The sequence below is a fragment of the Sebastes umbrosus genome, chromosome 5, assembly GCF_015220745.1.
Source record: "Sebastes umbrosus isolate fSebUmb1 chromosome 5, fSebUmb1.pri, whole genome shotgun sequence".
NCBI lineage: Eukaryota > Metazoa > Chordata > Actinopteri > Perciformes > Sebastidae > Sebastes > Sebastes umbrosus.
Window position 1 is genome coordinate 9,767,705 of NC_051273.1, and position 18,493 is coordinate 9,786,197.

General features: G+C 39.4%; 1 protein-coding gene across 3 annotated transcripts in view; it reads right to left on the minus strand.

Moving 5' to 3' along the window:
• Positions 1–18,493, minus strand: part of LOC119488288 (ephrin type-B receptor 1-B-like) — a 99,955-nt gene that overhangs the window by 42,409 nt on the left and 39,053 nt on the right. For all 3 annotated transcript variants that reach the window (XM_037769808.1, XM_037769809.1, XM_037769810.1), the window contains exons 4-7: positions 17,780–17,998; positions 17,499–17,679; positions 7,553–7,708; positions 2,109–2,371 (exon numbers count right to left, since the gene is read on the minus strand). In XM_037769808.1, the coding sequence (XP_037625736.1) occupies positions 2,109–2,371; positions 7,553–7,708; positions 17,499–17,679; positions 17,780–17,998 (819 nt within the window). The remainder of the gene's footprint in view (positions 1–2,108; positions 2,372–7,552; positions 7,709–17,498; positions 17,680–17,779; positions 17,999–18,493) is intronic.

The following is an 18,493-nucleotide window of genomic DNA, read 5'->3' on the forward strand; positions in this document are numbered from 1 at the left end:
GTGATTGGTCAATACTACTCGGACTACAAATGGAAACAAGAATGCTTCCTATGCCAAAATCTTGTCCCGTTGCCTACAGATTCTACATAATGAATGCAGAATCTGTTTATAGAGATTAGCTTAATACTAAGTAAGTACAGATGTAAGCAAACATCCTCTTGCTCATGTATTTATGGATTTGGAAATGTTAAATAAAAAGCCTTTATATCTTTATATAGGGTATATCACTCTGACTGCAGCCACATGCACTCTACTTTACGACTGCTAAGCTATGATTGGACGATCGCAGTTCAGGGGAGGGATTCAACAAAAAGTCAATTATCAGCAACAATGAGATGGTTTTCATGTCGGTGTAGCAGCGCTGCCAATGTCTTCTTGAAACGGTCCCACCGTCTGTCTCATCTTACCAACACAAAGACACAATTAACAGGTTCCCAGTGTGTTTTAAAGACCACCTAATTAGCTGCCACATATTGTTAGTCATGAGCTCAGTTAATCATTTTGACGGTCGAAACAATGTCTTCAGTCACAGCAAATCATTAAACAAAGGCGTGGTAATTAGTGACGCTAGCTTAATGGCTTACTCCGAGCTCTAATTCTGTTATTTTGTTTGTTTCTTTATCATTTCACATTTTTTATTTTGTGTTTTCCCTTTCCTTGAGTCTCTGAGTATTCAAAAATATCACTTTTGCCAACATATAAAAAAAGGTTTTCTACATTTCACTAATAAGTATTTCCGAGATACACAGATATTTCTACTATCAAAAACTAATTTTGCAAGTCAAGGTCTTCAGATGACAACCAACTGTGATGCCACCATTTAGTTTGATGAAGCAGTTGTGAGTGTTTAACTTGGTGGATAATTTAGTTTTGGGGAAAAAAATGGATGGATATCTCAATGGATATTCAGCTCTGTCTTTAATGGTGGCTGCGTTCAGTAAACACATCAAATCGCAATCAATACTTTCACAATCAGGTCAGTGTTTAAGTCATTCATTCATATATCATTATTGATCCGTCCGTCCCACATCAGACTGGTTCCAAAATGGATCAACTCAGGCTACACTATTGATTAGATTTAGAAAAGAATCATGAACATTATGTTGTATTCCTACACAAATCGGTAACCTTTCCTTTTACAGTCCCCCAATTACCAGGTATTTACCTGGTAAATACCTGGTAATAGTGGTATAGTAGTATTAGTAGTAGTAGTAATAGTAGTATAGTAATAGTATATTATATTATTATTAATATTATTATTATATATTATTGGGTAATTGCCTGTAATTACCACTTAGTATGTAAATACAAAGAAACTATAGCTGAAATACTAATAAAAACCTTCGCCATTACCCATCAACTCAACTCAGTTCTGTGTAGTTGTGACCGGTTTAGGCTGGTAATAAACTCAGATATATATGTGTACTTTCTAGGAAACTATAGGCAACCAATTCTTTGAAACACTCCCTTTATTAACAATCAATTCAAGTTACAATTGCAAGGTTTATGTTAGTCTAGGTTTAATTATTATTTCTTTGTATGTACCTACCAGTGGTGATTACTAATTATTAACCAGGTAGGACTGTAAAAGGAAGGGATACCCAAAAATCCTTCGACATTTACCAACAGGAGATTTGGCCACATTTATATAAGGAGATTAAATTTCACAATCCAGGACTAAATGGGGGGAGTAAAGTAACACGCTTCCTTCCTTTAACAATTACAACGCAGGTGACCTTGATTTAGACACATAGCCTTGATAGTAAAGGCGGATGATAGCAGAAGATTGAAGGTCCACCATCGTACTGGCTTTATAGGCTTCAGGGTGGCCTTGTGGTTTGAGAGAGCATGATATAACTGGAAATTGTGCATAGAAAGCCTCCATGTCAGCAAGCATCTATGTAGCCTCAGTATCCTTGAGCACCACAGTGAATATCTGGCAGCTATTTGCATATAACACAAGAGTTGATCCAAACCAAACTACAGACTTTCAACACGCCTTTCAAGCGTAAAGGCAGTAAGCGTGTGATACTCAAAATAAAGATTTCCATTGGAGCAGCATGCCTGCTGAATAAATAAAGCTTCAAAATGGCACAAAATGGACCAACCTGTATTTCGAAGGTGTACGATGTGTGGGCCCGCAGCTTGCTGATGTCCACCCTCGTATCCTTTAACCCTTGCCTGCCTGAAATGAACGCCACGCTGTCGTCACATGGCTGACACGCCCGGCGTTCGCTGCTGTGGCACCGGCGGCACAAGACGTTATATGACAGGTCTTCACGATGCCCGATGTCACGCGGTGGGTGCCACTCCAGCCGCACCGATGTCTGGTTGACGACTGAGACAACGTTGCGAGGAGCGGAGGGGACACCTAGAAAAAGATGGTTGGACGTTAATAGACAACATGTTTTCAATGTCTGTTTCAGAGTCAATTTAAAGCAAATCACCGCTCCACACCTGGATGCAATCAAACTTCACTATGGCAAGCACTTGAGAAATTATTAGTTTTTTCATCAAGCAGTGCTTACTAAGTACATATGGATACTTTTTTTATTATCACAGGATGTCTGGTATTTTATAGCTAAGCAAGCTGTTGTATAAGCAGAGCATCACTGCACATACAGTATGCAATAAGCTGATGTTTGGAAACGTTTCCGTTGATAAAATATCACAGTAACTAGCAGGCCAAGAAGTCTCATACTGTATTGTCATTAATGTAAATGTGTAATGGAAGGGTACCATATAAGATGTATTCATTTATACAGTATCACAGTCCTGTTACCAACAATCTTTTCGATAAGCAAATCTGACCTATTACCGAAATAATGTAAAATAAATCAACACAACCAACGATAGTGCAGTTTGAGTCCCGTAGCTCAAGATTAGATATACAAATACTCATTTAAATTGTGGCTGCCAAAGGAGGAAAAAAACATTAACTCCACCAGTACTAACTTCAGAAACATTTGAAGCGCAATATACCTCCATTTCTCTACATTTCACAGGGAAATATTTATCTAATGGCAGTAGTTACTGGATACTTTCTCAATAAAGATGTGACAATAGAGCAAAAACAGTTAATCAATTAGTCAACAGAACAGAAAATGAATGGGTATCAATTGTGACAAGTAATTTAATTTTAAAATGTCAAAACAATAAGTGGGTCTAGCATAGAAAATGTGAATATTTGCTGTTTTTTTTCTAGTCTTCTATGATGGACAAATCAATTGTGTTGTGGACTTTTTTTAGACAAAAGAAGCATTCAAATGTGTCAACTTGGGCTTTGGGAAATTTTCTGACAGTTTAAGGACCAAATGATTAATCAAGAAAATAAATTGAAGATTTTTTGATAATGAAAATAATCATTAGTTGCAGCCCAATTTTACATAAAAAACACAAGATCAATCTGTCGAATCTGAAAACATATTCACCACTGACGGCTGCAACAGAAAAGAACATGTCCCATCCCATCTTGTGAATTTGAGATCCTTTAATTCACCCTGTCTGCCAGGATTTTGTTCTACATTAAAGTACAGACAGCGGTACAAAAAGTGAAGAATCAAATCTTAGCTTAGAGTGAGATCTCTGTCAAGTAAAACACTGAGGAAACCTTTCTGCTAGTCTGACTCACCGAGTGTAGACTGTGGGTATAAGCTTGCCATTGGCCACCTATGTCAGCCGCCATTCTCTTCCCCTTTTGCTAGGGTTGACGCTATAATGGATGGTGCAGAGGGACGAATGGGTCGGGATATCCTATTGGTCAGAGGATAGGAAGCGCAAAGGAGGCACATGCGCAGAATCAGGCAAGCATCCCTCAGTCAGGACCATCCCTTATAGCATCAACCTTCCACTATCGGCGCTAAGGCTGGGTAAAATGACGATATATATCGTCAAACAATTATGTTTATGTTTTACAATTATGTACAATTTCTATATTGTTTCTATCGCAATATAGGCTAGGCCTATATTTATTTATTTTTCTCTACAATTTCACTTAAAATGTTCATTTTGCACTTGAGTTCTTAAAATGAGTAAATACTCCGTATTTTCATTTTTCAAGTATTTTATTCACACAAAAATGGGCTTTACCATTTGGTTATTTCATAGAGACTATATATTTATTGATAAAGCAGAAAACATGCTATATCATGACATATGTCGTTATCGAGATATGAAATAACCTATATTGTGATGGAATATTTTGGCCATATCCCCCAGCCCTAATCTACGCTTTCTATTTTGCAAGGACATCGTCGCTGCATCCTGTGCTTTAGCGCTGCCCAAGATGACTGTGATTGGTTTAAAGAAATACAAAAAGCCAGAGCATTTCTTCCCCTATAATACCAGAATGATAAAGTGTTGAGCCAGACCTTTCTGTAGCGCTGACACAGCACTGTGGAAATAGGTCTGGCTATGCAAGACTACTTTCTCTGTACACTGACCAGTGAATATGAGGATGATTACTTTACTTTCACTTTACTGACTTCAACTGCCAAGTGCAGTTTCCAGCCAGTACTGCTGGTACAGATGTAGGGAACTCAGCCAACTCTGTCAGAAGATGACCTAACAGCTCACCGCCAGCCAGAGAGTCTTTCTGTCTGTCACTCGTCTCTCTCTTGGTGGTTCTTTCATTTCTGTCAGCTCATCTCTTTGATCTGAGTAGAAATTCTGGCTTTTAGGGTGTTAAAGTGAGTCTTAGACGCACACCCAGAGTTTTCACAAGGTTAAACCTAGCGGGTTCACTTCTCCTTCACTGTTCACACACACATCACACGACACACAGACACACCCGCACTACAACATGTTGGAACAAGACGTGAAATGGATGTTAAACATTGGCATATGTTAAATCAGAGTCATAAGAAAGATCTGAGATGGCCCTGTGGAATATGTATGTGTGTGTATTAAACCAACGCTGCAGAATCAAAGTGTTAACAATCAATGATGGATTGAAAATCTAAGTAGCGTCATCTTAAAAACATTACTGAGAGAGAAACTGTGCATTCATAATTATACTCACACAATTATCGACACAGATTTTCACTCAATCTTACTTTTGATCTGAATGGCATACGTAAAAAGTATTTTACACTGTCAGATACTCACAGAGTTCACAGCAAATGCAGTACACATTCAAATGCAAAAAAGTAAGAAAGGGGATAATGATCATTTTAAAATGACCATTTTTACTGCTGCGACGATAGAAACTGATTCACTACAAAGGGTTATCTGTACTGCAGTCTACAACCACACTCTGCACTTCCTCACTGCAAGTGGCTTTCACAATATATGACCTAATCTGACACAAAAATACACTTAAAAAAAAGCAGTACACACACACACATCTCTGTACCTACGCAGCCCATGAGGCAAGTTGAGGGAATGATTTTCTGTCAGGCAAACTATCCGCACACTGCGCACTCACTCTTCCATTTCACTGATCTGATTTTATATCATATTGAGTTCATACCAAATAAAAATAAACTGACGCTCCTTCCCATATTGAAGTTCTATCCCACAGTTTTTCAGAGTTTTCGCTCTTCTTTTTCATCGCTGTTGTGTTTGAAGAAAAAAAAACTTGTGACTCAATTTGTTTTTGCCCTTGACTTAAAAGTACCAAGGTAATTCACAAAGCTGTGTAGGCTGAGTAGGTTGACACCTGACACCTTTTCACTGGGAAAGTTGATTTTTTTTCTCTCTTCTGTCAGCATCAATTTGAGAGTGTTCTGCTGCTTGTTTGAGGTGAGGCTTTTCATGTGCTTTCTCTGTTGTCAGCATAGGTTAACCCCACAAATTGTTCCATAACCACTGTGGCAAAATCATTTATGTTCCCTCTGTAATATGCTGCGATAAATGATCACCGTGTGATTTCAATAACAGTAAAGGAATAATATATAATAATAATATATATACATACAATATATAATAATAATAATAATAATAGTTTTAGTGTAAAACATGAAATGAGCTTTAATCCTTCTGAACTAGATTGCATCTATTGTTGACAAATCGTTTCATTTGTTGCCTCTATGGATGTTTTCATGGATCACTATGTCACTATTTTACAACACTGATTATGCCTTTAAGGCTCCTTTCACACCTAAACACATGTGCATTTGACCTTTTGGTTTGGTTTATACAGACCGGAGAGGAAGCTATCAATCGAACTCTGGGGCAACTGGAACAAGGCTACCTGAAATGTTGTTTCTCGATCAGCCTCTGGTGCGGTTTGTGATAGCAGAGAAGTCATTTCAGCATGAAATCAAAAGATAAACCACTATTAAATCAATCTGATGACTGGGAACTGTCAAAAAAGTGATCTGTGATCTGCATAGTATAAACGATGCACTGTATAGGCTATAGATTGCTGCAGGGATGACACATTTTTGTAGGCCAACCAGGAAATTAGCATCGCTCTGGTTCCTGTGTCACTTCTAGTTGCAAAAAAAACAACAAGGCGACGGGCAAATACCAAGAGAGTGACGGCCAAAAACCAGGATAGTGACAGCCAAACTTAATGCTTCAAAACGGCAGTCCACAAACCAATGGGTGACATCAAGGTGACTATGTCCACTTCTTATATACAGTCTATGGTCTAGACCAACTGAACCAAACTACGGGTGTAGTAAAGCCATCCAAACTGTGTGCAATTGGATGACTTAGTATAACATCATTCAGTCAACATAGGGAGATCAATCCTAATAGAATCCAAAACTAGTAGACAGATATCAAAACCAGTTCTTAATTGGACGGACAGGGCTAAAAGTAGTGCCTCGCCAATATTCACTGCATAATCCAAACATTATATTGAGTTTTTACATTATAGAAAAGACAGTTTTGGGTTTACCTTTTATATATTCTTCTGGCAGAATGTTGCAAATTCATTCATGAATGTAAGACAGTAAAATAATGATCTGCCCATGAATGAACCAGAGCTTTTTATAGCCTTGAAAAACATGAAGTTGTATCCAGGTCACCAGGACGTGCATACAAACACACACATGCACCTATGCACGCAGACACATACACACAGTTTCACAGTTTGAGACTAGCTACAGAGACAGTCCAAAATGATTCATGTCTCAACCTACTTTCACCATCTCTCTGTGGAACAGAGAGGCAGCGTTTTTCAAACTCTGTGCCTCGTCTTGCATAGCAATATAGCCTCTTCGACACACTAAACACATATTCACTTCAATGGGAAGCCTGAGGAGTGTGGCAGTGTTATTACTTACTGCTCCCCAAATCCCCAAACAAGGACGGGAACATTACAGCACACTCGCTCTGAATGAGGTGCATGAAATTAGGGGTGGAATGATAAATCAGAGCAGATATTGGCCTTTAATTCAATGATGAGATATTGGATTGTCTGTGATGTCGACCACTGATACGCTGTAATATGTCAGCGAGTGGTAACTTGAGTCCAGAAATCGGCCTTCACAGCCCTGAGGCATAACCACACTCTGCTACATATACAACAGAGAAAGGTTTATCGAGTATGTATTTTTGTTTTTTGTGTGTTTGTTACACAGAGAGAGAGAGGCAGACTCACTGGTGCACACGTCCTCCGGTTTGTCCATGTCACCACGGTAATAGCCGTTACGACAACCGCAGAGGGTGGCGGCCTCGATGGTGGAGCGACTGTTGAGCGGACATTGCTGACATAATCCTGGCCCCTGGAACGACTTAAAGGTGCCCTGAGGGCAAGCTGAAGAAAAAGAGAGAGAGAGAGAGAGAGAGAGAGGGGAAAAACGTATAAAAAAAAACAAATATACAACTCAGCTTCCTGAACATGAATGAAACATGACAAATAAACTGTGCTTTTTGTTTGTCTTGACTGCAAGACATTTGGCATACTTTGTTTTAGAGAGACACTTATCACAGAGACAGTTATTACTGGTAGTATAAAGGTTGACAAAGCACAGAGGGGGATTTTCTTGTTATAGCAGCACATTATCTTGACAAGATAGACAAAAACATTTTGTATAAGTCCACAGTGTCGCACTGGTTATCTGTGGTGTAGATTATAGTTCAATTCCTCTGGTTCCTTTATCTGGGTCACAGTTATTTCCCTCCATACTGAATTATTCTTTGTGACATGAAATACATATATGAATTCTTAAAGATGATGTTCCCCTTTATTTTATTCATCCGGCAATGGCTTGTTCGGAGCATACAATACATGCTCTTTATTCGGCTCTTATATACTAGTATGGCCTTCCATCATTTGCACTGCAGTCCGCTTGGGATGAGACAAGCCCAATAATGGAGGTCGGAGTCAGTAGTGTCACTTCTGTAGTGAAATTAAGGTGATGCCTGTCTCTCTCATCTACAGTGTTTAGTAGGCTGTATGAAGGCTGTCCCTTTCACTTCATTAAATGTAAATGCCACAGCAGGTCTTGTTATGTGTCCCTCTGCAGCCTTAAATTTGAGGAAGAACAGGACCCATTTTAAAGCAATGTCTGGGTCTTTGTAGTTACCTTCACTGAATCATGTACATTTAATACCCATCTGTTACAAAATAACCTCACAAACTTCCAAGCTTTTGAACAGCTTTTAGACAGTTCTAACTCTTTGTTGCTGCAACCCGATCCCATGGGAAGGCGTATAAATAGAACAACATTTTAAGGACATTCCACGTGTCGTGATAACGCATTTTAGGCTTTTTGCCTGTCATTTATACGCCACAGAATTAACATTGTGAAAAGTACCTTTTGCGTGTCATTTAATGCCAACAAAACCAAAGTAACAGCTGCTGTTAGGTTTAGGCAACATGGAAAATGGAAAAACAACGTAACTTCAAAATAGCTCAACAACTCTCTGGGACACGAACACCGGTCTCCTAGTTGAAAGTCCTGTGTTTGTTGGGCCCATCCATTTCCACTGCCGCCTGCCATGAGCAGTCTTTCTCATTTTTTATTCTACGTCACTAGCTCAGAGCGTAGCATATTCACACAGATGCATTTACATTGCAGTCAGTACAGACTACATGGTGTACACATGACATGCCAAAAGCAACAAAGGCGTTGTTATTGCACGTGAAATGACTTACAAATTACCGTGTCATTCATACGGGCTGGTTGTGCATAGCTTCCCTGTTCATTCAGGAAGAATCTTCAGGAAACGTTCACACAGTTCCACAAAAAAACAGTACAGAAATTAAAAGTTCTCACTCATCATCATGACTGTACTTCCTCTTCAGAACTGCCCATTCACACCACTTCCTGTATTGTCATCCAAAAACACAAAATTTCTGGGATGCCTCCAATGTATGCATCATCCCCTTTTTTTCCAGCTGCTCTGCTGAAAATAGCGTTGCATTTTTAATTTCTGGCATGAATGCTTAATAGCTAGACCTTTCCCTGAACATAATGTCATAGACCAGAATCATGGTTTCGTTTAAATGTATCCATCGGTATACATATTCTCCTGGTTCTTTAAACAAAATGAGCACAATGTGTAAGTAATAGTGCTGCTGATCAATGGCAGTCATGTCTCTGTTACCTCCAAGATGTTTTCTGAGACTGTGTTTGCTGGGAATTTTTATTTAACCTTTATTTTACTAGGAGGGTTTCTTGAGATCAGAATATCTGCTTTTCAAGCAAGCAAAAATGGTAGCACAGCTTATAAATAATAAACAAAGCACAGCATCAGCTGAAATATGAAAACGCTTTCAGAGCAGCTGCAATCACTTTCTAGGTTTAAATCCCTAGTAAAGCCCAAGGACAGCAACTGTTTGTGTAGATTACTTAATATTACATGCCGTGTTTGAGACATTTTGATAGCAGCTCCAGTTAACCATTGAACATTTTCAAGCAGGTTAGCAATTGAACCCTTCAAAGCTCCAATTTGTGCAGAAACACCGCCACCACAGCTGCACTACTATGTCTGTGTGACATTGGATACTAAAAAAAAAATCTAGTTTGAAGCAGTAGAAAAAGTTAACATTCACTAAACAAATTAAATGTGACATGAAATATATCATGTCAATTCAAGAGTACTTTAAATCCCAGAAGGATACCTTTAATTAATACATGGGATTTCGTAAATGCCTTTTTGGTGAGGGCAAACACATTCTGAATTATGACTACAAGTAAAATAAAAAGCCAAACAGGGAAACAGAGAAGTGTGAAATGAGAAATTAGACTGAAACGAAGGCTCTGCCAAAAGGCTGAGAAAAAAACAAATGAGCTTTTTTTAATGTTACTTGTTTCCAGTTTTGATTAATCTTTAGCACTTTGTTGTCCCTTCCTCCGCTGTAATGAATGTTCACTTTATCTCAGCGATGCTTCAGATGCTGTAAGACCAAAATGCAAATGTTATACAGATTTATGGTGGAAGGCAGAGGAGGAGTGCACAAGCAGGCTGTTACCGAGTCCATACAAACTGGAGTCCAGATGATAACGTGAACTGAGTGAAAGAAGTAAATGAGACAAAGTGCCAGCAAGTTAAGAGCTGCAGAGTGTCACTTAATCAAACATTAAAGAGAGAGAAATACAAAGACGGAAACAAAGAAAGAAATACTCAAAGATACAAGAGAAAAGACAAAGAAATGGAGCTGGAGAGAATAAGAAGAACAATAAAACTGCTGTTTTTATTCTTCCCACTCAATATCACTATTTCTGCAGTACTACTACTCTATTGTGTTCATTCTCCTGCAATGTTATACTGCTACTTCTTGGTCTTACTGATTTGTTCTAACCTGATTTACAATGGAAGATGCTCTTCTCTGCCCCCATGTTTTACTGCATATTACATTGTACATGAACCACAGAGCTTGAAGAAACTACTCACAACTCAGATATGAAGTACACTTCATATCACATTGCAGGACTTGATCAAGCTTGTATTAAATGTGAACAACTTTATACATCACTGGCCCCAATGATAGCATGGAGTAACTGTTTCACCAATTATATAACATCAGTGAACTGCACTCCTTACGTTTAAGTGCCCTCTCCTCACTGTGTGGGGTGGAGGAGGTTGTGAGTCCCGGTTTCTCTGAGTAGACCACTTTTATTTTAGTTTTAAGTTGGGATGTTTAGATTTTTTTTTTATGGTAGTGCTGAGGGCTTAAAATGTGATTAAATGTGGTGAACTAAAGAGCAAACAATTACACAAGAATGTGTAAGAACATGCACTTGAACAGTATGCAAATCCCTAAACTAGAGCTGGGGCTTATGGCTGAGATATATATCAGGATTATATCAGCTTTATAGTGAGTTTCAGCTCATTGTTTAGCTGCCTGGCTCACATTTGAGTTAGTTTTGGTTCACTTTCACCGCTCTCAGGGGTCGTTCACATGCCCCTCGTCTAAAATGCGTAGAAAACGCCAGCCGTGCCGCTTTCATCCTTCTATCCAAGGTGCTTTGGAGGTTGCACTACTGTTGCGCCTGCCATTACTAAGTAACCAGCGTGTTGTTGCAATGACGATGAAGTTGCGGTAATTTAGCAGTAAAACGAGCAGTAACATTACTGCTCGATTTCTCTGTGTCAAGTTGGCTGACCTTTCAACCGGATGTTGTGACGTTCTTGGATGGAAAGGGTGAAGAAAGTAAAATAGTCCGTGGGAGAGCCCTGCACTAAAATGACTAACTTGTCTTCCCTATATTTACCGTAGACTGATATTTACAGAAGAAAGAAAAGAGCTGTCCATATCTGCCGGCTGTGATTGGTTGTTCCTTGTCACATGACATGCAGTGCGTGCTGCAGCATTCCAAAAGTTGAACCTTTTTTATCTCGGAGCGCAGCCATCACACCCTGAAAAAAAAACTGACTCTCATGGTGTCATTTTCAGCTGTTTTCAGTGAAAAAGCTTGAAAAACCCACTGTGCACTACCTGCTCTGCACCAAATAGCAGACAGACACAGGTTTGTGTGATATCTCACGAAAAGTTATTCCTCTTTTGTCGTGCATTTTCCTACGAATGTCAAGCAAGAAGTGACGTGCGTTTCCACTTCAGTCTTTTCAAAATCAACTTAGGAAAAGATCGACTTGGTTAGGTTTAGGCAACAAAACTACTTAGTTAGGATTAGGTTTAGGTGTATAAGATTGTGGTTTGGGTTAAGGTAACTCCGGAAGTGGCGTAACTTAAGTACGGAAGTTATGTGACAAATAAATCAATGTTGACTTCTGGTTTCACGCGGGTACAAACACCGTCCTCCTGGGCGAAAGCCCCCGACTTCCTCCCTACGCTGAGTTTGTCGTTCTTTATAATTCCTGGTTCATGATTACGTGGATTACATATGAATTGATTTTGGTTGATTTTGTTTTCTTTTCGTAGGTATAGCTACAAACGGTGTATGAGAACAACCTGAGCAGCTCAAGAGTCAGATATTTCCCTCAGGAGTTGGTAGAGACCAAAAACAGAGCTAAAAGAGAGTGAATATTGGACATAACATTTGCCTTGTGGCCAGAAACACGACTTCAAGTGAATGATAATGTTGCCCCGTAAAAAAAATAGTTTGCTAACACATTCACCCTAACAACTTTATGAGGCGATAATATGTCAACGCTTTGCTTACAGCGTGTTTCCGTTGCCCCCAAGTGGCCAAAAACTCAGTTATTGCAGGATCTAAGAGTAAAAAGCTGTGGGGCACACCTGTAGCTTAGGGGTTAAGATGCCGGCCATAAACTACAACGTCCCCGGGTTTGACTCTGGCCGGGGACCTAGTTTGCAGCTTTACATCCCTCATTTCCTGTCATCTCTCTACTGTCTGTAATAAAGACATAAAACTGCCCCAAAGATACTTTTAAAATAGTAAATAGCCGTGAAAGACAGAGGCCCGTACCCTTGAAACGGCTGCAAATTATTTGTACTACTTGAAATTCAATAGCCATTATTCTTTCTCGCACATTCAAATTATCATCAGCTACAGTTTTGCCAATGTTTCCCTTAATCCCCCTATTTGTCAGACACCCTCTCTCTCCGTTTCTCTGTGTCTGTCTATGTCACGCTCCCTTTCTGTTAGTTTCTTTATATTCAGACCTTCCTTTGAAGTCGTCTCTTCAGGAGTGTCAATGACTTGTGCCTCTGTGTGTGTTTGTGTGTTTGTGTGTGTGTGTTTGTGTCTTGAATAGGCAGATAGACATCTGGCTTGTCAAGGTCATTTATTCAACAACCTTGCTCATACACATGGGGCGTGTCACCATGGCAACAAGTCTTGCTCCCTCTCTCTTTTAGATACCTCTCTGTAGCCTATAGTTATCTCTCTATCCCTTTGTGTCCAGCTGTCTCAGGATTTTCAACTATGTTACTAACACCACATGTGCTGCATGTTGTTTGTGTGTACACGTGTACAGACAGTTATATGTAACATTTTTATAGGACCAATAGGCCAAAATCTTACATAGATACATGTAAATTAGTTTGGTGTCACTGTTTGTTGTTGAAATGTCAGATTTTAGATACTGAATATTAGGACTGAGACAATATCAGATTTTCACGACACCATTATGGCCGAAAGAATTCATAGTAACGATATTGACACGATATCTATTGAAAGTTTAAAATAATAATAATAATGCTATCAGTCAAATTTATCTTTAACTTTATGTATTGTGTGTTTTGTCTCTTTTTTAGAAAATTAATTACACTTAAAATACGAGTGTAGGGAGGTGGAGAGAGAGTCTGTAACCATAACGGTACATATAAAATGATTTATAGGTGCTGGATTATTTACAAAATATTATCATATGTGTATCATTACCATGATATCAATATTACATTTTTAAATATCACAGTGTATACCGGTATATCGCGACACCCCTACTGAATATCAGTAAATGAAAAAAATATATGATTGGTACAAACGTAGGTAGTATAGATATATTTACTGTTTTCATAGTTTTATGTATCCAGTTTGGGGTGGATAGAAAATGACAAATGAATATGCCTTTGAAGATGAACTGACGCAGCTCACAGAGCAGAAAATTCATCATGCAAATGGAACAAATCTAAGAACGGATGGTGACACAAAAACAAGATGGAAAATGCGAAAGATAGGATAGATAAAAAGGAAAGCACAGAGAGTTACAGAGAAAGAAATAAATAAAGAAAGAGTTAAAAAGGCGACAAAGAGAGAGAAAAATATCATTCCCTCTGTGCCTTTAGCCAGCTGTGTGAGTCACACAGCGACCATGTGGATGACAATTGTCTAAAGTTGGCATACAGGCTCACTGATCAATTATTAAAGACTTGCATGAGTGCATGTGTGTGTGTGTGTGCGTGTGTATGTGTGCGTGTGTGTGTGTGTGTGTGTGTGTGTATGTGTGGTAAAAGGCTGCATGTTTTAAAAACTCTCAGAGCATTGTCGGGGTCCACAGCAGGGGTAGTTTGTGTGTATTCAGTGGTAGTGCTGACATTTGTAGTGTGGTGCATTCGAAGTAAGGGTCTATTTGAATATGTTTACTTTACTTTACACGCACACACACAGTACTTTGATGTCAAGCCACTTTTGCCGGATGGTTTGCACAATATGCTGGTTTGGTGCAAAATAAACACCATCTCTGTGGCCTGACACACACATACATACACAGACACACACACCCACACACACACACAAAGACAACCATCTGTTCTAATAGTGAGTCCAGTTTCCTGCCAACTTGTTATCAGCTGATTGGCAGAAGAGCACACCAAAAAGACGGCAGCTCGGTGGAAACAGACGGGACAGGTTCTGTCCCACGTCATCTTGAATCACTGCTTATGCACAAAAGCTTTGAATAAAACACACGAGGCAGGTGTACATAGACACGCCATCACGGAAACTGTCAAGTCACGCCGACTGAGTCGGTCTTTGGACTGCATCCAGTAAGTATCTAGTCTGGCCGGGTGATATAAACAATATAGCGATCACAATGGAAAATGTTCTCTGTCAGAAAATAAGAAACTTCAATATAATGTCTATAAGTCGCATTGCTTGACAACATATTAATAACCCTGTCCCAATGCAGAAACAAAGCCGTTTCTAACCAATGATATGGACGTCTTTTTTAGTCTCTTTTAGGAACAGACCGCCTACTTCCCAAAATAGGTACGAAAAGATGGCTGAGTAGCTAAAAACACCACTTTCTTTTGATGGGAGAGAAAAGCGCACCCCTTTGAGGAAACAATTTCATGTTGGCACAGAGAGCGACAGCTCAACAGTTACAACAACCTTAAAGGTAAAGAGCTGTAGTGGATAATATACGTAACAAGAATTTGGTGGTGTGAAGATACTAGGGCTGACCCGAATGCTTCAAAACTTCGACCGTTTTGTTTGTTTTTCAAAATTAATCATTATTAGTTATTCTCAGATAGATATCGCTGTTTTGTGTAGAGGTGTGTGAATGTGCAGTAGTGCGGTAGCGACGCTGTGCCGGGCACTGAAACGGGAGAGATAGAGTCAGACAGACAGAAGGAGCTTCGAATACCTTCAAATATTTCTCACCCAAGCTTCGAAGCCCAAAAAATGGTATTGGGGACAGCCCTAGAAGATACTTTGGCTACTTAAAGCCTTGTTTGGCCACGGAGTTGATGAGACAGACTCAAAAAGGGCTAACTTTAAGTCTGACACGAAACAGATGGATTAAGAAAGAGGAAAACCCTTTGCCGTCAAAGACAGGATATACCAAGAACTAAGTTCATCACCTGAGGCATCACCATCTAATAATGCACACAAAGTGCAAGTGCAAGTGCAGTCTCGCCAGCAATTAGACCCATCCACAGGCCCTAAGAGGAACACCAACAAACTGTAACATCAGTACGTGTTTCCCCAGTTTCACACATGCTGTTACTTTTTTAATGGCAAAAGACATGGTGCAGATAGGTGCAGTTAAAAACTAGATTTTAATTCATTTATTCAAATAGATATTCTGCTTTCTGCTCATGATTCTAGGTCATTCTCCTATGGGGTAATTTCAACATAAAACTCAACTAATTTATACCGTCATGAATATTCAATTTATTCAATGTATAAACTGATTGGAAAACTACTATTGTGATAAAAATGTTTTGCGCTATCTTCTTTCTAGTTTTGTTTTTCAAGGGCGACAATTTACAAGCTCAATATTTTTTTTTAGAGATCGACAGCAAAAGACTGGGAAGACTTAATCAGTCCAAATTTCACCGTAATTCCTTCTGCAGTGGCAATCAACATCACAGTAATATTGTCAGACTTAATCACTGTCTCCCATGAATCGTGTCTGGCTTACCTTCTACCCACTCAAATATTATATGAAGAAAGAGTATTTCTGTGCAAAAGAGACACTGACACCAAAGGCAAAGCTAACATTTCACAGGAGACAGATAGAATACTACTCATCAGTCCCTTCTGTGTTCTCGATCTCTTTTATCTCTCACAGTTATTTTACCTTTCTGTCCTTGGTTTGTCCTTTTTTCACTTTCTTGCTAGTCCATCTCTCTAGAGGGCTCAACTGTTGTACTTTCTTTTTCCTATTTCCTTCCCTCCCTCCTTCCTTCCTTCCCTCCTTGTGCCCCTCTATCTCTTCGACACTCTCTGGCAGTTCAGGACTAATTTGCAGGAGACTAATCTGGCTGGAACACGCTAAACTAATTAACATGGGATGAAGCAGCCTCACTTATCATTTCACCATATGTATATACATCACACACACATGCTCACACTAACCCACACACACTCTCTGGCACACACACACACAAAATGGATGAGACTCTCCAGGCAGAATAAGAAATGATTGGTACTACTTCGGAGAGGAAATGGGGAAGGAGGCCAGATATAAAAAAAAGGAGGTAAAGGAGATAGACGAGCTATTTCTGTTCCATGTTCAGCCAAGTCTGCTTCTACTAATATTAACATAGGGAACATCGTGGGCTGCACCCGTGGGCAAAAAATACATCTGAAAATGTATACATGCATGTGATTATTCAGCTAGGACTGCCAGAAATGACACACTTTGTTCTCCTGCACACAATAACACATTTGCATTTTCTACAGAATTGACTCAGCAGAGAAGTCTAGTTCGTTTTGTAAACAAAGCTACTGCAGGACTTAAATATGGCACATTTCTCATAGTGAAGGAAAACAAAGCGTATTGATATGCACACATTTTGTTCAAAAGATCATTTCCATACCATATTTGTAACACACACACATTGAATATAAAAATGAAGGTTGTAACTATTTGTTTGATTCTAGCGTGCTTGGTGGTACTTTTTTCTTTTGTTGTATGCTTTGTGATATATTGCCTGCTGCAATAGCATGTTTTCTATGGTTGATTATTAGAAGCATGTCCGCTGGATATTGATTTGCTGTCCTGCCGACTCGTTAGCTTTTGTTACAAAACAATATGAAATGTGTGTGCAGCATGCAACAGTGTTTACTGTAGCAAGGTCATCAGAACAAGTTTTAAAAAAAAGAGTTTCAGCATACATGTGCTGTGATGCAGTTTACTATTTGCAGCCGTTTTAATTTTGTCATTCATTTTTTTACGAGAACAGTTTGAACTAGCAGAGCCTCATTAACGGGCAGATTTACCTCGACACACGTTGCCGTTGTCTGGTTCATAACCCGCCTTGCAGCTGCAGCTGCCGATGGGTACCATCCACTCTCCGTCTCCGTTACAGTAGAGCTTTATGGGCACGTCTACTTCCTCAGCGTTGGGGATACAGCTTCCTCTGGCGATGACTAATGAGGTGGATTCTGCTCCAGTCAGTGTCTGCACAGAATCAGAATCATACAAAAAAGGTCTACTTGCTTGTCTGTATTCATGCCTGATGAGAAGAGTATCACAGTTTCCAGTTAGTTCTGGTTCATACCTCTGGGAAAAAAGCAAAGTTCTGCACCACGCTGGGGCATTTCTTGTAGAAGACTCTGACAGCCAGAAGGGACATGCAAGCGCCCAGATCCTGGAAGGCTAAGTGGAAGCCTCTGCCTTTGGACAACGGCCCGAAACTCCGAACTTCTGTGTTCACCTTCATTAGCCTTCCCCCAAAATCAACCTGGGAGAAACTCTCATCTGCTGCGATGGTGTCCACCTTACAGAGTCAGAGACAAGGACAGACAGGGGGAAGGATAGGAGAGGCAAAAGAAAGCGAGTTGAATGAATTCAAGAAAAACAAAGTAGTGTTTTAATCTGATGTATAATAATGGATAAATGCACTTGTGACCACATACCATATCATTTTATTACATTAGAATTCAGTCATAATTTGCTATTTCCCCAATGAACATCGCTGATGGCACCAGAGGAGGCTGCTAGGAGATTTCCAACACTGATTCATCAACACTAACGGTGTGAAACTACACTGAAACTTGATTAAATTTGGTTAATTGAAAAACGGCAAACACATAAGACTGAGTACATGACATTTGTACGGGAGATGTCAACTATGAATCCCAAAGAGCACTGGGAAAAACACATCCAATCAGCAAGCGTTATATTCTAATAGCTGGAGGAAGTTTGAACTTTGTAGACTTTGTTCACTAAATTAAGCATCTCTGGTGATTCACTTCTGGATTCTTGATTAATT